At 43.6% G+C, this 23,551-nt stretch overlaps 1 protein-coding gene across 1 annotated transcript; it reads left to right on the forward strand.

The window, feature by feature from the left end:
* The first annotated feature begins 4,346 nt into the window (after positions 1 to 4,346).
* C1H11orf87 (chromosome 1 C11orf87 homolog) lies at positions 4,347 to 9,775 on the forward strand. The gene is given in 4 exon segments (XM_037890439.2): positions 4,347 to 4,507; positions 5,050 to 5,372; positions 5,375 to 5,453; positions 5,456 to 9,775. Coding segments are annotated over 3 exon segments (456 nt in total). The 5' UTR covers positions 4,347 to 4,507; positions 5,050 to 5,192; the 3' UTR covers positions 5,653 to 9,775.
* The last annotated feature ends 13,776 nt before the right edge of the window (positions 9,776 to 23,551 follow it).

A 23,551-nucleotide genomic window follows, 5' to 3' on the forward strand; every position in this document is an offset into this window, starting at 1 on the left:
TGACTTGTCCTTGGTGAATCCATGCTGACTGTTCCTGATCACCTTTCTCTCCTCTAAGTGCTTCAAAATGGTTTCCTTGAGGACCTGCTCCATGATTTTCCAGGGACTGAGGTGAGGTTGTAGTTCCCCAGATTCTCCTTCTTCCCTTTTTAAAAAGATGGACACTATATTTGCCTTTTTCAATTGTCCGGGACCAGGGCTGTCCCTAGCTATTTTGGTGGCCTATGCAGCCCCAGGCCTCCACGGGGGGGAGGGGGGAAGTGGGGAGGGCTGGAGCTGGCTCCAGGCCTCCACTGGGGGGCTGTATGGGGCCCCACCCCAGGCCTCCGCTGCCTGGCTCCCAGCTGCGCAGCCGGCGAGTGCTGAGGGGCAGTTTCCCCTTCCCCCCACAAGCCTTGGAGCCAGGGGAGCGGAGCACGCTGGGGCTGGGTCCCTCCATTTACCACGCGGTGAATGCAGGGTCGGGCCAGGCTGCAATCTTCAGGGGAGTGGGGGCCGAGCAGGGTTGGGAAGAGGCGGGGCAGGGGCGGGGGCCTGGGGAAGAGCCTGAGCAGGGGCTGGAGCAGCATGCAGCTGTGCAGGGCACCAGGAAATTTGGTGCCCCAAATTTCCTGGTGCCCTACGCCTCTGCGTGCTTTGCGTATGGGTAAGGACTGCCCTGTCTGGGACCTCCCCCGATCACCATGAGTTTTCAAAGATAATGGCCAATGGCTCTGCAATCACATCAGCCAGCTCCCTCAGCACACTTGGATGCATTAGATCTGGCCCCATGAACTTGTGCATATCCAGCTTTTCTAAATAGTTTTTAACCTGTTCTTTCACCACTGAGGGCTGCTCACCTCCTCCCCATACTATGCTGCCCAGTGCAGCAGTCTGGGAGCTGACCTTGCCTGTGAAGACTGAGGCCAAAAAAGCATTGAGTACTTCAACTTTTTCCACATCATCCGTTACTAGGCTGCCTCCCCCCATTCAGTAAGGGTCCCACACTTTCCCTGACTTACTTCTTGTTGTTAACATATCTTTAGAAACCCTTCTTGTTACCCTTCACATCTCTTGCTTATCTTTAGAAACCCTTCTTGTTACCCTTCACATCTCTTGCTAGCTGCAACTCCAATTGTGCTTTGGCCTTCCTGATTACACCATTGCATGCTCGAGCAGTATCTTTATACTCCTCCCTAGTCATCTGCCCAATTTTCCACTTCTTGTAGGTTTCCTTTTTGTGTTTAAGCTCACCAGAGATTTCTGTTAAGCCAAGCTGGTAGCCTGCCATATTTGCTATTCTTTCTGCACATCGGGATCGTTTGTTTCTGCACCCTCAATAAGGCTTCTTTAAAATACAGCCAGCTCTCCTGGACTCCTTCCCCCCTCATACTAGCCTCCCAGGGGATCCTGCCCATCAGTTCTGTGAGGTAGTCAGTCTGCTTTTCTGAAGTCCAGGGTACATATTCTGCTGCTCTCCTTTCTTCTTTTTGTCAAGATCCTGAACTCTACCATCTCATGGTTGCCACCCACTTCTACTTCCCCTACCAACTCTTCCCTGTTTGTGAGCAGCAGGTCAAGAGGAGCATGACCCCTAGTTGGTTCCTCCAGCACTTGCACCAGGAAATTGTCCCCAACACTCTCCAAAAACTTCTGGGATTGTCTGTGCACTGTTGTATTGCTCTCTCAGCAGATATCTGGGTGATTGATTCCCATGCCTATCCAACCGCCCCCTTGCTCCCCGCCCTCTTGCTCCCCACCCCCTTACCATGCAGCTCAGAGCAGCAGGAGCTCACTGCGTGGCAGGAGTGGGGGGCCAGAGCGGGGCAGTGAGCGGAGCCTGCAGGGGAGAGGGGACAACAGAGGAGGGGCCAGGGGCTGGTCGCCATGGCCAGGAGCTCAAGAGCCAACCAGGACAGTCCTGTGGACCAGATGTGGCCCACAGGCTGTAGTTTGCCCACCTCTGCTCTAGCCCCTCCAGAACAAGTTTGAAGCACATTGGTGGGGCAGCGTAGGGAAGCTTCAATGATCATGCCTGTGTTGTATCAGAGGACTTCTTTCTATGTGGCTGTCAATCCTGTACATAAACACTAAAAATTATTTAACATTTACAAGAAAACAAACATGTTCTGTGCTTGTTATTGTGACTGCTTTTTAGAAAGCGTCAAAAGATCACAGACTTATATGGTGCTGGATGCAAGGCATTTAGCCAAGGAAACAGAGCATTTATATGGAAGGAAAATTTTAGACTTAAAGAGCTAGATCCTGAAGTGCAGTTGCTTTATGTCACATGGTTGGTGGATTCTGGCCAAACAGGCATAACGAGGGATTTTCTAGTGACAAAGACTCAGTATAGTGGCTTCTATGTTGCCCACCTGGCTGCTGGCATAGAGCAGTGGTTCTTAACTAGGGGTATGCGTACGCCTGGGGGTATGCAGAGATCTTCCAGGGTGTACTCAACTCATCTAGATCAGGTTTTCTCAACCTCGGGGTTTTGACCACCCGGTGTGTGTCAAGAGATGGGTTTGGGGGGGTTGCAAGTGCAGGGTCAGCATTAGGGTGTGGCAAGCAGGGCAACTGCCTGGGGCCCCACACCCACAAAGCTAAGTTACATGCTTCAGCCCTAGGCAGCGGGACTCAGACTTCAGCCCTGCCATCTGGTGCTCTGGTTTCAGATGAGGCTCACAAGTGAGAAATAGGCTCAAGTATCACACTGAAATGTAGTAGGGTGCTGTGATGCTTTTGTATTTTTATGTCTGATTTTGTAAGCAAGTAGTTTTTAAGTGAGGTGAAACTTGGGGCTCACAAGACAAATCAGACTCCTGAAAGGGGTGCAATAGTCCGGAAAGGTTGAGAACCACTGGCATAGAGGACATGGCCAGAGGAAAGGGAGCATGGACAGAATGCCCTGATGCTGCTATAATCCTTGGCTGTAATTTTTCTCCCCATGGGGCGGCTGTTAGCATTAAATCAGCCCTCAGATGTTACATGTAGGTGAGGGGGGTATGGAAGTGGGGTTCAGTGGGTATGAGTGGTGTGTACATGTATGAGGAGGGGAATATGGAAGAAGTAGGGCAGAATGTGGGTGTACATGTGGTATGGAAAAGTGGATGTATATGGAGGATAAGAATTGGATATGTATGGGGGATGCTTGGGTGAAGAGAGTGAGTATGTACTGTATGTTGTGTAGGGGTAGAGCAAGAGGGCACGAGAGTTGTGGGTTTGCATGACGGATGGGGACTTCAGTATGTATGGGTGTGAGAGAAGTGCGTTTGTATGGAGTGGGAGAGTGGGGGCATTGGTTATGTATGGAGGTAAAAGTTTAGTGAAAGGGATATTGGTTATATGTGTGGGGGCTTAGGGGAAGGGAATGTAATGGGTAGGTGTATCAAGTAAATATGGAGCTGGAGTTAGGAGAATGGGGTTTGAGGGTCTGGTTATATATGGCGCTTATTAGGGAAATGGGGTAAAGGGAGTAGGAATATTGGATGGTATTAGATCTATATGGCAGGTTGGGCATTAGAGAAGGGGATATTGGGAAGAGACAGTATTGGGTAAGTATGTGCGGTGGAGGTGGGTGTTCAGTGAATAAGATTTGGGCGTGGAGATAGAGTTTAGGGAAAGTGGAGGGCCTGGGGAGTGGAGGTTTGGGAGTTTGGTTATTGGATATGTATGGGAGATTAGGGTAAGGGGTTGGCAGGGGGGCACTAAATAGGTATGTGTGGGATTGGGTTACGGGAAGCAGTCTGGCAATGGCATATTGGGTAGGTATGTGTGGGGGTAGGGTGGATCTATGAGGGTCTTGGTATGTGTGGGGGTGGGATGAATATGTAGGTGGGGGTTGGTCTGGATGATTGGTGGGTGGGGTAGGTCTATGTGGTATGAGGGCGGGTGGATGAGTAGGTGGGATGGGGTGGAGTAGGTCTGTGGGGGGATAGGTAGGTGGTGTGGGGGTGGGATGGGTCTGTGTGGGTTGGGTGGATGAGGAGGGGGGTAGGTCTGTGGGGGATGGGTAGATGGGGGTATTGGCCTGTGGAGGGATGGATGAGGGTGGAGCAGGTAGGTGGGGGGGGGGGGGTATTGGCCTGTGGGGGGAGGGGTAGAAGTGGGAGTGGGTAGGTGGGGGGATATTGGCCTGTGGGGGTGAGTAGGTAGGAGGGGGGTACTGGCCTGTGGAGGGAGGGGGGCGGGGTAGGTCTCTGGGCGGGGGGGGGGTCTTTGGGGGAGGGGTATTGGTGGGTGGGGTAGGGGTAGGTGGGGGGGGGTATTGGCCTGGGGAAGGGGGGCGGGGTGGGTCTCTGGGGGGAGGGGCGGGGTGCCCGCTCGGAGCTGCCCCTCTCCGCCCAGCCGAGCCGCGGGGGAGCGGAGCCGGCACTGGCTGCCTGACGTCACCGGCCGGGCTGGCGATAGGCTGCGCGCTGAGCTCCCCGAAGCGGCGCCGGCTCCGGCTCTGCCCGCTTCATTCGGCACCTTCTGCAGCCTCGGCGAGCGCGCGGCCGGGGGCTCCCTCCCGCCACAGGCAGCCCAGGTAAGGCGCGTGCCCCCGCCGGGCCCCGCGGTCCGCTCTGGCCAGAGGCGCGTGAAGACCCGGGCGCTGCCGGAGCCCGAACTTCGGGTGGCGCCTGCCTCTGGGGCGGGCGGGGACCCTGGGGCTGCCGCGGCGGCTCGTGTCATTAGCAACTTGTTGGGGGAAATGCCCGGCAAAGCTGCCCCCTGTGCCGAGTTAACTGGAGCCGCGCAGGTGCCGCCGCACTGGTGCCTCGCTCCCCTTGGCTTGGGGCACCCCCGGCCGACATCGCCTGGGGCCGGCGGGGCTGAAGACAGCTCGAGCCGTCTAACCAGTGGGCTGGCGCTGGTCTAGTCCAGGGGCGCTGCGCCGGGCTGGAAACCCTCTGTAATGCGCGTGGTTTGTCAGTCGGGCAGCATCCCCCCAGTGTGCCGGAGTTTAGACGACTTTGTACCATGTTGGGGCTGGAAGGAGAGCGGGGAGGGGGGCTTTGGCGGCAGCCGGTGGATTGTGTGTTTCTTGGTCTGGGTCCCGAGCTCTGATTCCTCTGGGTCCCTTTGCAGGCTTGATCTTTCACCTGCCATCTCCAGAGAGCGAACCGCCTCCCGTGCATTTCCAGCCTGTGCAAACCGCCAGCCCGGAACCAAGTCAAATCCAGGCATCTGCAGGGAGGAGAGGAAGATCCTCATCTTCTTAAGCCTCCTCAATGAGTGCCAAGCTCTCCAAGGAGTTGAGGCTGTCTCTGCCACCTTGTCTCTTGAACAGGACGTCTGCCTCCTCCAACGCCAGCAGCACCTGCATCGCGCAGGTGGGGCAGCTCTTTCAGTCCTTCTCTTCCACCCTGGTTTTAATCGTCCTGGTCACCCTCATCTTCTGCCTGATCCTCCCTCTCACCTCACAACCTTCCACGTCCACAAGAGGAAGATGAAGAAGCGGAAAATGCAGAGGGCTCAGGAGGAATATGAACGGGACACTGCAGCAGCAGCAGCCCCGAGGCAGGTATTCAGGGAGAGACACCCCAGGGAAGAAACACCCGGCTGGGAAGCTCCACCCAGGACTCGGGAATCCAGCGCCCGTCTCCCCCGGAGCCCAAGAGCGCTCACCCAGCAAGATCTTGTTTGGACACAGCTAGTGCGGGGCTCCTGCAAACTGTGGTATTGTCATGATTATTTGGGGGGGGGGGGGGGGGGACCTCGCCAAGGCTCTGTTTGGTGTTTGTAAATACTCCAGTGATGATTGTAGGCTCTGAAAAGAAAAGTTATTAATTAAAACGAACGAACAAACCCACAATCCAAGCGCATGACAAATCACGCTGCGTTTCTCATTGACTGTGCAAGGAATGGATGCGTCTTTTTAACGGAAAAGAAGCTGCACAGTGCTACCAAAATATACAGTCATCTGCCCGGAGGCGTGGGGGTGGGGGATCCAGTGTGATGCACAGAGTTATCAAAGGATCGAGAAGAATATTTTCCCCTCCATTCCTCTCCTGGGCTTATCCCTAATTATATCTTATAAACGAACAATTTAGATTGAGGGAGGGAGGGCATGGCACAGGGTGAGAGACAAAGAAAGAGTGATCTGAACGATGCAGTGGGATCCTTAATCTCTCAAACAAAGGAGACGAGTGCAGCTCATGGCGAAAGGCAGGGACCTTTTGCCAGGGGCAGAGACGGACCCGGTCTTTCTGTAGGGTCTCTTCTTTTGCATCAATAACTCTCTCTCCCTCTCCAAAGACTGGGTATTGTTTTCTTTAGAAATGTCCTCCCCTGGTTGAGCGCAATTAAAAACGGCAAGCCCTCCCAGTCCTTCCCCACTCCATGGTAAGCCCCTTCTCTCTCTCTCTCTCTGCAATAGCGAGTGCCCGGTGTGTCCCGACGCTTTAAAGCTGCCTAACAGTGCTTCTAGTACCATCCTGAAGCAGCGGGCTGTTACATCTTTCCCCTACACCCCACCCCAAGTCACTTTCCAGTGTAATATTCCATTCGTTCTATTAAACCTGGAATAAGGAACCCCCCCCCCCCCTTTTTTTGTAACAGAGTACTACGTGATGTGCAGTAGTTTACCCCCATCAGAATGTTTGATTATTTTAAAGAGGTGTGCCCTTGTTATACCTCCTGTTGGTACTGAAGCAAAATGTTGTTCTGTACTATGCGCTGTACGCTGTATATTCTTCTTCGTTTATAGCTTTTACCCATTGAATAATGAATTTAGCAACAGTACAGATCTGGCTTCTACTTTTTAAGGCATCTTTATATCTTCTGATCCTGTACTAGACTATTATGAATATCCCTGCCTCCCCCAGGCCCCGAACAAAACTCTAATGGATGTGTGAAAATGCCATCTATTAAATCATGGTTAATATTTCAAAAGAGGCTGATGTGAGTTTCCCAGGAAAGGACCAACAGTTATTTGACTATGGAAGGAAGTGTCTGAGTGGCTGCTTGTTACTGTATGTGTTTTGGGAATCTGCATTACAGTAAATGCAGCTTTGACTAAATACTTAACCAGTCACCATGACTTGCAAATGGTGCCTTAGCAGAATGGCCCTATCTAAAACTTTGAAACCTCTCCTGGTGGTAGTATTAGATCAGAGGTGATGCTTTTCTGTCCATGTTAATGAACAGTAAACACAAAGACACACAAAATAATCCAAGAGGGTGTTTTCCTAGATACACACTAGAAATACCTGCTGGATGTAATTTCCAACTATCTTTAATTTATGTTCTCTGTAGAATCCCCTCTCCCCTCTAAATCCTGGTGGAAAGAATGGATGTTTTAAAAATATGTACACAATGGGAGGTACAGTTGGTTAAACTAAAGATGGAGAAATGTGATGTTAGGATGGGGCAGGATAAATACCAGTAAATGCTCTATCTAACCCCATTACAGCACCAAAAATGCAGAGGTTATGGTACTGTATATCCATCCCATATTTATTCTGTTTCACTTCTAGCTAATCAAATGAGAAATCTCTATTGAGCTAGAATCTATGCCTCCAGCATCTTAGGCAAATGCTCTATCATCCAACTAAAGTTGCTCATCCACCTGCTCAGCTCAGTGGGGTATAATATGTCTAGTTGATCATATTTTTACATAGCAGTTTGATGAGACTGGCATCTGATTCTCATAGCAGTATGATCAGATGCTAATGATTATTCTGTTCTCTTTGGGACAAATGAATTTTTGTGTTTGACCCCCTTGTACAATTGCAGCTCATTAATGAACCATCATGGAATAATGAAGAGAATTCAGTGAACAGCAGTGGAGCTTCCTCGTTTTTGGTGATCTCCACTAAACAGAAATATTACTTTTTCCTTCATTTTGTGTCTTTTTAAACAATGTATAATTTTCAATTTTGTAAAAGCAATAAGGTGTTTCACATCACTTCAGTGCATTTCTGGTTGATGATTCCACTCCCCTAGTGTCTGAAGTCAGTCACTCTTCCTTTTGCCTTATGCACTCAAGGCATGCAATAATTCCCCAGAAGTGTACTGCCTGTCATACCTTATTGCGGTTATAAAATTGCCCTATTTTGGATGAAAAAGGATTTGGGGAGGGGGGGAGAGACTGAGAGAGAGAAGCCTGGTATATGTGTGTTTGTAAAAATTCTGCTACTACTAAAAGTAGGGGTAGAAATGTGTTTAGGTTTTAAAATCTCTCACATTTAAAACTCTATCTTCTGTTTAATTAGTTGAGATTTAAATTTTTAATATCTGTATTTATGTAAATCTATGTAAATTATATGGTCTATGAGTAAAACTTGATACTGACTTTAATTTTCTCAGACCTGTGAACTTCTTGTGGTGTAACTTAAGGTTTTATAAAAAAACAAAGCAAATTAAATTATACAAGATAGCAAAAGTTATAAGTGCTCATTACCATCCTGAATTACTTCAGTAATGTTCATAAGCACTTCCAGGACACTGATGTAGTTTAAAGTACTGGTTTTACAAGGTTTAATTGAACAGTTTTAGGAGATCAAGTTGATACCAGCAAGCTATGTAAGGTTTCATTTTTTATGAAACAATAAGCAATCTGGGGAATAAATGTGGATTTTTAAAAATGGGTTTTATGCATAGAGGTTGTCAAATCAATTGCTTCAAAACCCTACAACTACAGCTAAACTTCTGCACTTAACATTCAGTATTAATAAGGCTGATGGTGGTCCACCTCCCTATCCACCCCCAAAAAAATTAGAAGGTAATGGCTTACATTAACTCTGTTGGATTTCTAAAGCAAATGTCCTCAACTTTTACTTTGAATTTGTTTAAAGGGTTTTGAATTTATATAAATGTATTTTTATATATCTGAGACAGATTTTTTGTGTGTAATCTTTCATAGAATATATGAAGGAGATGGAAGTCAAATCATTGTTCTAATTTATGGTAACAAAAGATTAATAGCAGGTCTATGGGGTCTTTTTCTGTTTAAAACCAATACCATTCTGGTAAATTATGCAAGAAACCAAATGGATGAGAGAAGACTGATAATGGAATAGACAAAGTGTCTTTCACTTGGAAGGGCCAGATCCTACAGCTGGATCTGTGAGGGCAGACATATTTCTCAGTACAGGATTTGGCCTATAGTCCATAACCATCTCATAGCTGTTGGGAGGCATATGTAATAATTATAAATAAATATTATAATGCTTAACAATAACTAATCAGTCAACATCCTTGTGAGATAGACGAGTATTACTGTCCCTATTTTACAGAGAGGTAAATTGGGAGGTTAACATTAACTGAGAGGCCACACAGCAATTTGGAGGCAACACTGAATTTAGGAGTTGCTGATTCTCTGTCCTGGGCTCATTTCTTCAGAGCCCATTGCTTCACAGGGAGCTCAGTTCAGCTCCCACTGAAGTCAATGGAAAAACTTCTGTTGATTTCAGTGGGAGTTGGATCAGGCCCTTAGACATCTTTCTAGCAGACAGCTGTCCACATCATCGTATTTGGCACTAATTTGCACCAGAGCCCTCAGTTTCAGTAGAGATGACCATCAGCTCTGACATACACTTTTGTCTTTAGACAAGGTCCCCTCCCTCCCCCTTCAGGGCTGGGGTACCGTAGCAGGGCAGCACAGCTTACATTGCTGTCAGGGCTGCTTCTATGGAATGAGGTTTGCAGATTTGTCAAGCCTTTCACTGAACTAAATTCACTGTTTGTTTAATTTATTTGTAAGATTATTTCAGCATTTTTTCTGGTGGTTTTGACTGCCATAAGTACAATCTTTAGGTTGAAACTTGCAAGCCGGAACTCCATCCAGAAAATTTATTTTTCCTCATAATTGGAAAAATAACAAAGCAGACAATCCTCCGCTATAGAAATGGAAACAAGGAAAGAATAAAGAGGACTCCAATGTTTAGAAGGAGAGGGGGTTCTCCTATAACTAAAAATGGCTTTGCTTTTAATTAGAATTTTAGAGGCTACTGCTCTGTAGTCTAGGCTGGAAGAAAAATAAATATTACTGAGTCATTTACAATGGTGACTTTAGTTATTTAAAAAGTAATCAATAGCTGTGTTACAAGTTACTATGTATATACCACTTCCCAGATAATTACTATGTGGTTGTTACATTGTTGCCAAATGCCCAGTGTTTTGAAGCAATTGTGTTTTACTTGTTATATAATTAAGGGTAACTCTCATGTAGGTAGAAAAAGAACAATACTCAGGCTCTTTTCTATAGGACTGAACTATTGGTAGTGCAATTGTAGGGCTTGGTTACTTTTGTTTTTCAGCATTTTTTCTGGTGGTTTTGACTGCCATAAGTACAATCTTTCCTTAACACTTTACATCTACGTGTAAGTTGGCGTGATTCTTATATACAAATTTTAATGGCGCTTTCCTTAATTTCAAATGTTAGGATTAGTTTTTACAGGACTGTATTGGCTCCCTCTGGTGGCTAACTCTATTTCCTAAACCACATTCTTTATCTAGCCCACCAGATCTGATATAACAGAGGCTTTTTCTGCTTTTAGCCTTTCACCTATAAGTCACTGATTCAAATCCAGCCAAAGTTAGTAGTAAATGAAAATGTGTTATGATTTGTTGGCAGTTTGGTGGTCTGTGTGAAATGGTAATGCCCCTAGAACATTTTACAGGGGCTAGATGACTGCAGGACAAAAATCATTGCTATAACTGGCAAGATTTAGCAGTTTTGTTACCAGTGTCAGAACTGAGGTTTAGGGCCAAAAGGGGTTGGAAGAGTAGCACTTTAGAATTGGTCCATAAAGATCACAGTTGAGGAAAATTGGTGGAACAACTCAGGGATCTTGCATTTCTGTGCTGATGCAATATCTGTTCTGTGGATAATTAGAAGTGTTCATTCTTCAGATCTGACAAGCCAATACCTTTCATGAACATATTAAATTAATAAGTCTCTGAGCCAGATCCTTGGAGGTATAAATTACCCTGATTTGTGCCAGCTGAGGTTTCCTCCTGATTTTAATTATTGTCTCTCTGATATGGAGGAACATATCATCTATTGATTTATTTTAGAGTTGTAAAGAAGCAAAATTATTGGCATCTAAAAAATCATGTCAGAAAAATGTGCCATTTACTTAGGTGCATGAAATTATACAGATTTTGGTGCCCAGAGCTCTCAGATGTGGTTGCATGATAATTCAGTGGTTCTCAATCTCTGAGACCCCAAATCAACTGAATTTCTCCTCTACAATCTTATGGAAGAATTAATAATTGTTTATGACTAAATAAACTATAGATTTTTATTTTGCTTGTGCATTAGCTTTGCAAAGAGGAATAATACACAACCATGGATAAAATGCAAGAGAAAACTTCGTGAAACCACCCGTACAACAACAATAAATTATCTTGGGGGCTTATGAGGACTGTAAATATAAGGGCAGGAGGAGGAAAATTAAAGGTAAAAATAACAGAGCAACCCTATTATGAGAAGTAATGTGATCTGGAGGAATGAGTGCAGTGTTTAAAAAAAACAAGGGGTTCTAAATTCTAAATCTGGCTCTGCTACTCATTGTGTCACCCTCCATTTCTAGACTATCTAATAATTGCAATATAGATAATTTATTAAAAAAATTCTCAACTTGCAGGTGAAATACATTAGAATGAATAAGATAAAATACTCTACACTATATGATATAGTGATGCCACAATATAAATTAAGGGATTTTCCATGCTGGACACCCTGCTTCAGCTATTCTAGTTCTACATTTGGCAGCAAGGTACATGCAGAAAACTGTACAGTTGGAAGATAGATGGCTGGACAGGATGCTCAAACAATCAGACTGAGAGTCTCTGATTGAATTTTAAAGTTTAAGTGAAATATGAATTACAAAGGAAAGCCAAGAAGACTATTTTTCTTCTTTTGCTATTCCATCACTCATGCACTTTCCTTCATTGTATAAAGAATCTTGTTCTCCTGTAGAGTCAGATGGAGGGCTGACTAAATTTATAAGAGGAAAAGCGGATGGGGAAAATAGAATTCTTATGGGAAATCACAGACACAGTCAAGTCAGTGGCAAAACTCCATTCACTGCAGTGGGGTGGGATTTCACTCAGTGGGTATTTATTCATTTAGTCGCACTCTGGGCTAATAATCCTTTCCTCTTGATGGCCTGTTCTGATTCTTTTGATTAGGCTGTTGTATTTCTAAGATTCCTTTGACTCTTTTTTTTTTTTTTTTTTCAATTCATTGAGCTGCCACACTTTTTTACATGGACTCCTTCAATCCTTGGGGCTACTACTCTTCACCCCCAATTCTCCCAGATTTGGCAGCACTCTTTTTGGGCCATTTATGTATGACCATCTCATACTTCCTATAATTTAGTTGGTCCATGTGAGTCGCTGCTCACTTCCCCAGAGCACTTTGAATCTGAATGTTCTCCTTGGATTCAGCTTCTTTTTCTGGGCTCTGCTTTTCCTCACACTAGGTAATTTTAGTTTCTCTCCTGCCAATCCTGCCCCCAAATGTCTTTCTCTAAACTACCACTTGCTTTGATTTCTGCAAATTAAATGTATTCTAAATCCAATATTGCCACATTCTTTCCAATGGCATGGCTATGTCAATATGATATTACACTCCCTGCGGCAAAGCAGAAGTTGCCAGGAAAGTGCACGACTTCAAACAGGTTGAGCAATGCTGCCACACTTTTGACATGGGGCATCACCTGTGCAACACTGCATTTCCTGAGTAAGCCACCAACCCTAAACTGAAGGATGGTGCTGCTGAGCAGCCAGCAACTTTCCATCACAGGAACACCACTGCAAGGAGAGGTATTGAGTTACTGTTCTGGAAAGGGCTATGCAAATGAGATGAGGTGATTGAAAGTATGGAAATGATTATGGTAGTGTATATATACTGAGCTTGTGAGTATGTGCACAGTCAACTGCATATTTCTATGATTTCTGCTCCCCACTCCAATGCCCCAGTCCAAATCTTGTTTCTTTAAAACACAATACCACTTACTACAACCCACCCTCTTACATTGTGTTACCTAAATACTCAAGAGCAGCGTTTATCAAATGCAGCCACCAGGGGATTTTCATGTGGCCACAGCCTACTGGATGGCTTTGGGGTGGGGGGAAGCAGGGGTCCCTCCCCCAGGGCTGCCAGTGCGGGTTGGGCCCTGTCCCCCTCTGGAGCCACAAACACTGGAGGAGTAGGTGGGCAGTGGGGCTCGGGCTTCAGACCTGGGGTGGCGGGCAGCAGGCTCCAGCCATGTGGTGGTGGGCTCCATCCCCTGGCCCTGGCCTCAGGCTCACTCCCCCGCCCCCCTCACCTGCTGCTTCCTCTGGCTCTGGGCTCTGGCCATGTGGCAGTGGGTTCTGACTGCCACATGGGGCCATGTGATCCAGCCCCAGCGCCTAGCCATGCGGCAGGGACTGCTGGCCCCAAGTTCACCCCCCCCCACACATCACCCCTGGCCCCCACTGCATCTCTGACCCCAGTCCCCAGCTGCAGGGCTCTGGTCCCTGGACTCACCCTCCCTATCACTGTTGGCCCTGAGCTGCCTCCCTACCCGCTTCCCCATCCAGGGCTTAATTTGTCCCCCAGCTTGCCAGGGCTAAGCAAGTCTGTTGTGAAAAGTGATATTTGGATGTTTGTTAATATCACTTTTCACTGCCTCCCTGCTAGTTAGCAAGCAAGTCTGCTACTGCGAAAAGTGATATTAACAAATACAAATATCACTTTTCACAGAAACGGACTTACTAGCTGAAAAGTCTTAAAAAAATAAGCAACCAAAAAAGCAAAAGAAACAACAAAAAGGGACAAGAACATGTGAAGCACATTATTTGTTTCTATTCTGTTTAGGTCCAGTAAAGAACAGAGAAAACTGTACATTATTTTTATTATTGAATCTGAGAAAAAACCCTACATAAATTTACAATGATTTGGACATGTATATGTTCATATTTGTTTTTCCTAAATTTAGTTAAATATTTTAAAATTCTAAAAATTGTCGGAGCGGCCACCAGCAATAGTTGTTGGCCACCCTCTGAGCCACCAAAAATTTTCTTGTGCAGACCACTGCTCTAGCGATCAGCTATTAGACAAATGTTTTTATATTGCATTGTAACTTGTAACTTTCTCTATTTATTGACTTCAACTGAAGATTTTAAAGACTATTCATTTTCATTATAGAAATACTAATTCTATTAAAACCATCCTTTTGTAACATTCAGTAAAAGAATAAGGAACTCTTCTCCTCTAAGTCACCAGCTGGACGCTTGCTCAAGCTGGTAACTATCCTTACTATTGATGGTTGCTATCAAGTTTAATATGGGGTTGACTTTGCAAAGTTACACGAGTGACATTTTATTGTATTTGAAAAGACAGTAACAAACAGGAAACATTTAACCATTAAAATAATAGGTCATATTTTTATCTCATTTGCATCAAAACACATTCAGAGTAACGCCAGTGGAGACAATGGAATTACTTTGGATTTACACTTGAGTAAATTAGCTCAATATAGGGCCCAAAACCTGCCCCACTGACTATTTCTGAAAGCTCTTCCTTCTGGGATAAAAGGATGATGAGGAATCTGATTGAGGGGTAGAAAATGTAGTGGAGATTATTTGTAAAGGGCTCTGACAGGCTGATAGTAGCTGTGTAACTTATAGGGTGATTTACTGCAGATAGAATGAGCCAAAAACAGAACCCCTATCCCAATTAACTTACAGTTTCAAGTTTATTTGCCTACAGAAGGGGCACAGTACTGCATGGGCAACTAGGCTTCTGTGCCTGAATATACATCAATCTTCACCTCGAGGGACCATGAGAAGGTAGTTCAGAATCCATGTGCGTTCAGTCCTTGGTCTCTTCCCTGAGACTGATTGGGATGGTGAACTTGTTATATGCACATCTGTCAACCAGAAACTGAAGTAAAAGCACCTCCTATCTGTAACCACCAAACAGTAATGACTTTTGGAAAAAACAAACCTGCGCGGGATTTGAGCCAGTGACTTAGAAATGAACATCTCTAGATTTTGTTTCTAAGATTCTGAACCATCCAATTACCCAATAAGCTAATATTTTTGCAAGGTTTATACAACGAATCTTTTATGTCTTTTTCAAGGTGATGATAAAAATAGCATGACATATCATTCAGGCCTAAAAAATAGCACCTGACAATGTCTCTTTAAGGCAACATTGCCTAACACATTATATGGAGACTGCCATCTACAACGGTTATTATGGTCTGGAGTCAAAAACAGACATCTGGCAAAGCGGGTAAAGCATCTGTAAAAATAACCATTACATGTAATATTCCAGATAATGTCTCCATGAGTTATAATTTCACAGTGTTGTGAGTGTAATGAAATGGTATGTCCTATGGGAAAATCAGATTAAATTGTTACATATGTATTCATGTATATAGTCCAGAGGTGTCAGATGAAACATCTGCTGAAGTTATGCTACTTGTGGAAATTTGCTCCTTAAAGTAGCATATATTTTTATAAAATCCCTGCAATTTATTTTTATACAGTGAATCTTCTAAGATTATTTATTCTCTTGCAAACAGCACCACAGGTCTTTTTATCTGACCGCTTACTGTATGCATGCACCAAGGCCTCATCAAAAGCATGTTGAAGTTAATGGGAGTCCTTCCCTTGATGTCAGTGGAATTTGGATCATGCTACAAATGTTTACCAGACACATCACAAAGTCTTTATGAAGGCTAGTTTGCAACCAGTCTGCCACATTTATTACAGTTCAAATGACTATTTAAAAATAAATGTGGTAATTACCTTGTCTTCACGTTACACAAGGTAAAATATAATTTCCAAAGAATAATTAAGGGACATGGAATTATTCATTTAGATTTTGCATATAAATTAGGATAAGTCTGCCAGTTTTATGGCAACTTTTTAGCAAAAGTTACAGTGTAATGGAAATATAGTAAAATAATATGCTAAACGTTGCAGGCATTGTTTTATATTCATATTAATCCTCCATTTTAGTACAAATCATGTGTAGAGATAAGTTACTATTTTAGTATGTAGAAATTATCATACTAGTGCTGACTTTTGTAAATCGTTATCAGCTACCCGATATTTTTAATTGACTTTTACTTAAGAGGTTGTGGTAGCCTCATGACCTCTTGAACTGAAGCTCTCACTCAGAGTCCACGGACCTATGTTCTAAATGTTGCCACAGTGTTGTCCAGTGTTGTCAAACACACAACCTGTGGGCCGCATGCGGCCCACTGAGTTATTTCCTGTGGCCCGTCATAGGCGCCGACTCCACCAGCAGCCAAGCGCCCCCTTCTCCTCACCTCCCCCCCATAAGCATGCCGCATCCCTGCTCCTCTGCCTATCTCCCAGTACTTCCTGCTGCCAAATAGCTGTTTGGTGGCACTTAGGACTTTCCAGGCTGGAGGAGTGGGGACACGGCGCACTCAGGGGAGGACGCGGAGAAAAGGCGGGGCCAGGGATTTGGGGAAGGGGTTGGAATACAGGGTGGAGTTGGGGCGGAGACTTTGGGGAAGGGGTTGGAATGTGGGTGGGGAAGAGGCAGGGCAGGGGTGGGGCCTCATGGAAGGGGTAGAGTGGGGGCGGGGCCGGGGGAAGCGTGGGGGGCTTTAACCAAAGTAATTCTAAAAGTAAATGCATGTTTTGTCATTTGAGTGAAGTGCATTACTGAGTGTTTATTTTATTAAAACCCCTCTTTGCATTACAGTTTTTAAAAAGTTAATACATTGACTTTTAATAGCATACTATATTACTCTTCATTTTTTTCATTTTTGACTATACTTTTGTATCGTTGTATGAAAAGGTTTCAGTGATGTGGCCCTTGGGCCAATGTACTAGTCCTCATATGGCCCTTGTGGTGATTTGAGTTTGAGATCCCTAGTGTTGTCCCTAATTTTTTGTCTGATGGCTTCTCTCATGACCCAGGTTTTAATTTGCAAGCTCTCAAGGTTCTCAGAGAAGTTGTTCATCTATTACCAACACAGTTATGGGTGTTTAAGTGAGCCAGACAGGAATGAAGTAAAATCAATTTCCCCTGTTGCATAGCTTCTGGAATTCCTTAAGAGACTTCCTCTTGGAGATCCTGGGAAAAAGATAGAGGTAACCCCTATAATGAGTGTTTCACAGTGTATCCAGCCAGGAATAAGTGTTAAATGCTAGAGCAAGCTGGACATTTTTGAACAATAGGAAAGGATACAGAAAGTAGCTACAAGAGTGTTGTGGGAAATATGTCTTATAGTGAGAGACTTAAGAAGCTGAATCTATTTAGTTTATCCAAGGGAAGATTAAGAGGTGACTAGATACTTGTGGACCACGATCAACACAAGGAGGGGGGGAGAGAAGGGGGAGGAGAAGGGAGGAAACTATAACAAGATCCAGTGGTTGGAAGCTGCAACAAATTCAGACTAGAAATAAGGCATTTTTTAATATTGAGGGTAATTATCCATTTGAATAACTCACCTAAGCATGTGGTGGACTCTACATCACTTAAAGTCTTTAAATTAAGACAAGAAATGCTATAGATCACACCGAAGTTATGAGCTTCATGCAGAAATCACTGGGTGAGATTTTATGGCCTGTGTTATGCAAGCAATCAGAGTAGATGATCATAATGGTCCCTTCTGACCTAAAACTATGAACCTATGGAAAAGATTTTTCCATCTAAAAATGGACTTTCTTTGTCTTTTTGAAAAAAAAAAATCAACTTTTAAAAAAAAATTTTTTTGCAAGATTTTTATGACTTTTTAAAATAATTGTTTGTGTTGTAAATATTAACAACGTTTTCATTTACTAGAGAGCAGGGTTTTATCATGCTTTGCTCCATCATGACAAATCTCCACTAGTGTAAGTCTTTAAGGACTTTAAACCAATGGTGGAAGTTAATCATGCTTGACAGCAACTCTAAATTGCATGAGGCTGGGGCTAGCTTGGAGTATCCGGGAACTGTCATGTTCTCCTTACACCATAGCCTGTCTCCCCCTCTGCCCCCTTGGAGAATTCCAGGAGATGACCAAGCCAAAGACTACAAAATGTATAAATCAGGCAAATTGGAGAAAAATAATTCTGTTGGATTAATTCAGTACTTTTAATCATAATTAAGGCTGGATTTGAGTTATGGCTATCATGGGAATCATGATTTTCATCTTTTTATTAGACTCGAGTGCACTGCACTATACAGTAATTGGGAGTATCCCATTAAATAGTGTATGAGCCCTCTAGTGGTGCTATCTGTGTTCTCTGGTTAGAAACCTGCTAGAGCATCAGTGTCTGTATGGGTATGTCTACACTGCAATTAAAAACCCAGGGCACCAAGTCTCAAAGCCCAGGTCAGCTGACTCTGGGCTCGGGCTGTGAGGCTAAAAACAGCAGTGTAGATGTTTGGGCTCAGGCTGGAGCCTGGAGTCTGAGACCCTCCTGCTCTCAGGGTGTCAAAGCCCAGGCTCCAGCCTGAGCCCTGAAAGCCCAAGTCAGTTGACCCACGCCAGCTGCAGCCACGCTGAGGGCCTTTTATTACAGGGTAAATGTACCCTATGTGGCTAAGCCTTGTATGTTGCATATAGATAGCAAAAATGTTTGTTTGGACCCCACTGTATCCAAGTGGGAGAGATGGAGGAACAGAGCTAGCTGAGGCTTGCTATACAGCAGCCTTAAGTCTTGTCTTTACTACCATACTACATAGGCGCAGCTGCTCTCCCATTGACATCATTACTCCACCTCAATGAGGCGGAAGCTCGGACAGCGGGAAAGTGTCTGCCGCCGACATAGCATGGTGTAGACAGCACTTTAAGTTGATGTAACTTGCGTTGCTCAGAGGTGGTTTTTTTCCACATCCCTGAGTGATGTGTTACATTGACTTTAGCCGTAGTGTAGACAAGCCCTCAGAGTAGGGAGATCTCTGTTCCCCTCAAGTCCTGCTGAGGGGGGTCTAAAGCTCGGCAAAGATTGTAAACAGGTGGGAGCACAGGGGATTGCAGTGATATTGGTGAAGGGGAATTGAAATGAAGTCACTGAGAGCATACCTGGTGGAGTCTGTGTGATTTCTGTAGGGAAGGAGATGAGCTCCTGTTACATGCTCCTTTTGTCGTCTTCTCCAACTCATGACATCCCTCCTTTTTTTCACAAAATACCCCCATGCCCAGAACAGCCACCCTCTGTCTATGCACAATGGGCACTAACTCTCCTCTTTTTCTGTCCTTTGCGTCTCACTCAACTCCATTTGTCTAGAGAGCCACCCTTAATCTCCATTCTGGTGATCTGGTGCCTGCTATTATAATGGACCCATGTATCAAACAATAGGTTCAGACAATTTGCTTTCCTTGCAAAACCGTTGTCCACATATATGTCTATAAAATATCACGCATATGGTGCTATATATATAATAGGATAATACTTACAGTAATTAATACTAGCACTCAGTTCAGTAATGATTCAGAGGGATGATTGAACACACAAGTGGGGATATTTTAAAGCCGGTTAGTTGTGGTGATAGTATTATGACAGATAATGTGAAGACAGAAGATCATATTCAGTAACTTTAATTGTTTCTGTTGTTAACTCAGTCCCAGTTGTATGCAATCTTTACAATATGTTGGGCTCAGGAGCTGGAGCCATTGAATATGAATAGGTAGGTTTGTTAATGTGTATGATTATAAGGAAATTAGAACAGTTTCGCAGAGATGTAATTGACCTTGATTTCTGTCATTGCTCTTCCATGGATTATGCAATTCATATATGCACTCAGTTATGTCACAGTTGTGCCCATAATAGCAGGGGCTATTTCTAAACAAGTAATGCACTGTGTGTATAACAATCAAATGGAGATGCTCGTGTTAATAACATTGATTTATAATTAACTAAGTAACATATAATTTATGTAAAAATCATTGTGCATTTCTGTAGAAATTCAGTGCAGGAGCTAAATCAATAGCCCTGGAGGCTGCATACATCTGTAGGTTCACATGACCATAGCAGCTTCAAACGTCTCCAAGCTTCAGATGTCTCCTCAGCACTGCCATGGAGGACCCACGTCTAGGGGTAAAGGTGAAATTCAGATCTTTATGTTCATCTTCTCAGCCTTTCTGCTTACTGGCAATTGTGGTGATAGACTTTGTAATGTGGACATCTATCTCTGAGACATGGACTGGGACTATGAGGCAACTGGCAACAATTTACATGCACTACTGACCTGGGTTACATAGGCCCAGAGCTTCAAAGGTATTTAGGGGCCTAACTTCCATTTATTTCAGTAGGAGTTAGGTACCTAAATGCCTTTGAGGATCTGGGCTACAGAGCCTAATTATGCACTGCTGAAGTCAGTGGGGATTTTGCATTGATTTCAATCAGAGCAGGATTGAATCCTAGCTGCGAATGGCATGATACTCCATTTCCATCTTCTGATCCATCCAGTCCGACACAGGCAGAACAAGATTCAATGGCTAGATGTTGAAGTTTAAAAAAATTCAGATGGAGAATAAGATCCAAATTCAAAACAGTGAGGCCAATTTAACATTGGAACACCTTACCAAGGGATGTAGTAAGTTCTCCACTCAAAAAATGCTACAGCCAACATGGGGGAATTCTTTATTAGACAGCTAAAATGGAATTGATAACAGAACTAAAAATTAATGGTATCTTAGGTACTAGTGATCATGACTTGATCGTATTTATAATGTGCAAGCAGTAAATTGAATAAAGTCCAGACCAGTAATACACATACTTGATGCTTTAATAGGGCGAGTTTCACAAAGCAGAAAAAAATTATCAGCCAAATCATCTGTGAACAAAAAATTAAATAGAAAAATATGAATGATAGTTGGGAATCATTTAAGAACACCTTGGTAGATACCAAAAAAACAAAACAAAACACAATCAAGGAAGAAGTCTGTACTGGTTTAAAAAAATGACCTGGTTTAGAGGAGAATTGAAGGCAGCTATAATTTTATATATATATATAATATATGTAACAAATGGGAAAAGGGGAAGTTGATAGAAGTGAATATAAATCAGAAGTTAGGATTGTAGAAAATTGATAAGGGAAGCAAAGGGACAAAAGAGCCAGCAGAATTAAGGACAATAAGAAGGAGTTTTTAAACTATATTAGGAACAAAAGGAATCCTGACAATGTATTGGTCCATACTAGATAGAAATTGTAGAATTATCAGTGTTCAACAAATATTTCTGTTCTGTGTTTGGGAAATAAACAGATGATATAGTCTCATCATATGGTGATGATAACATTCTTTCTATTCCAAAAATATCTCTGGAGGATGTTAAACAGAAGCTACTAAAATCAGACATTTTTAAATCAGCAGGTCCAGATAACTTCTATCCAAGGGTCTTAAAAGAGATGGCTAAGAAGCTTGCTGGATCAGTAATGTTGATTTTCAATAAGTTCTGGAAGAAAATTAGTGTTGTGCCAATATTTAAAAAGGGTAAATGAGATGATCCTGGTATGGTAATGGAATGTTGATATGGAACTCAATTAATAAAGCATTAAAGGATGGTAATTTAATTAATGCAAATCAGTGTGGATTTATAGAAAATAGATCCAGTTAAACTAACTTGATAGCTTTCTTTTGATAAGATTACAAGTTTGGTTATAAAGGTAACAGTGTTGACATAATATACTTAGACTTTTGTAAGGCATTTGAATTGGTACTGTATGACATTAAAAATTAGAATGATATAATGGTAACATGGCAGACATTAAATGGATTAAAAACTGGCTAACGGATAGGTCTCAAAATGGAATTATAAACAGGAAATCGTCATTGAACAGATGTGTTTCCAGTGTAGTCCCTCCATTTTTGGCCCTATACTATTTAACATTTTTATCAATGACCCAGAAGAAAGCTTAAAAACATCACTGATAAAGTTTTCAGATGACACAAATTGGGAGAGTGGTAAATAATGGAGAGGACTCATCACTGATTCAGAGCAATCTGGATTCCTTGGTAAACTGGGTGGAAGCAAACAATATGCATTTTAGTGTGGCTAAATATAAATGTATACATCTAGGAACAAAGAATGTAGGCCATACTTACAGTCTGGGGGACTCTATCCTGGGAAGCAGTGACTCTGAATAAGATTTTGGGATCATGGTGGACAATCAACTGAACATGAGCTACCAATATGATGCTGTGGCCAAAAGAGCTAATGTGATCCTGGGATGCATGAACAGTGGAACTTCAAGTAGGACTGGAGAAGTTATTTTACCTCTATACCACCGCTGCTCGAATACTGTGTCCAGTTCTGGTGCTCACAATTCAAGAAGGATGTTGATAAACTGGAGAGAAGAGCCACAAGAATGATGAAAGGATTAGACAACATGCTTTACGCTGATAGATTCAAAGAGCTCAATCTGGAAATACGGCGTGAATTTTTAACTGTGAGAGTAATTAACCATTGGAACAACTGACCAGCCCATTGAAACAGAGCAGATTTAAACAATTTGCAGGAATACAAGCCAAGTAGTGGTAACACACTGAGTGGTTCTTCTGAGCACATTTGTCTAATATGTAGTGATCTTGAGCTGAATTTCCAGGGCATTTAAATCCAAGACAAAGCAAAATCCCAGCACTAGGACTATTCTTCTCCGTGGAGATATTGATAAGAGTTCCAGGGGGATCCCTCACAGTGCAGATGCTGATCTACATGGGCCGCTCTAGCAGCCAAGCATGCTAATCAGTCCATAGACTGTAGTATCTGCTGTAGAGACCTTCATGATCTTTGTTTTCTTTCCTCTCCCAAGAAAGGGGGCTCTGATTGGCATGGGTTGAGGGGCTGTCTTATACCTTTCTTCGTTTCCTCCAAAAGACTCCATAAGAGAGTGTCTTGGCCCTCTTCCATCCTTTTCCTTTGTACCACTCCAGCAGTGTGAAGGGAGATACGCTGGGCATGTGTTTACTGGAGCTGGAGATGTAATTTCTGGGTTGGGTACATGGACTTGCACTAGCTTTGATTGAAGTAGCATGCTAAAAATACCAGTGTATTGGTATTAGCCAGCTGCCTGAGATTGTACCAAGGATCTCAGACAGGAGTGTACTTGGGGTGGCTGGCACCAGTGTACATAAGAATATAAGAATGGCCATCCTGGATCAAAACAATGGTCCATCTAGCCCAGTATCCTGTCCTCCAACAGTGGCCAATGCCAGGTTCCTTAGAGGGAACGATCAGAACAGGTAATTATCAAGCGATCCATCCCCTGTTCCTCTTCCCAGCTTCTGGCAAAAAGAGGCTAGGGACACTTCAGAGCCTGGTTTTTGCATCCCTGCCCATCCTATCTAATAGCCATTGATGGCCCTATCCTCCATGAATTTATCTAGTTCTTTTTTGAACCCTGTTATAGTCTTGGCCTTCACAACATCCTCTGGCAAAAAGTTCCACAGGTTGACTGTGCCTTGTGTGAAGACATACTTCCTTTGGTTTGTTTTAAACCTGCTGTCTGTTAATTTCATTTGGTGACCCCTAGTTATTGTGTTATGAGGAAGAAATAACACTTCCTTATTTACTTTCTCCACACTAGTCATGATTTTATAGCCCTCTATCATATCCTCCCGTAGTCTTCTCTTTTCCAAGCTGAAAAGTCCCGGTCTTAATCTCTCCTCATATA

This window comes from Chelonia mydas, chromosome 1 (genome assembly GCF_015237465.2).
Source record: "Chelonia mydas isolate rCheMyd1 chromosome 1, rCheMyd1.pri.v2, whole genome shotgun sequence".
NCBI lineage: Eukaryota > Metazoa > Chordata > Testudines > Cheloniidae > Chelonia > Chelonia mydas.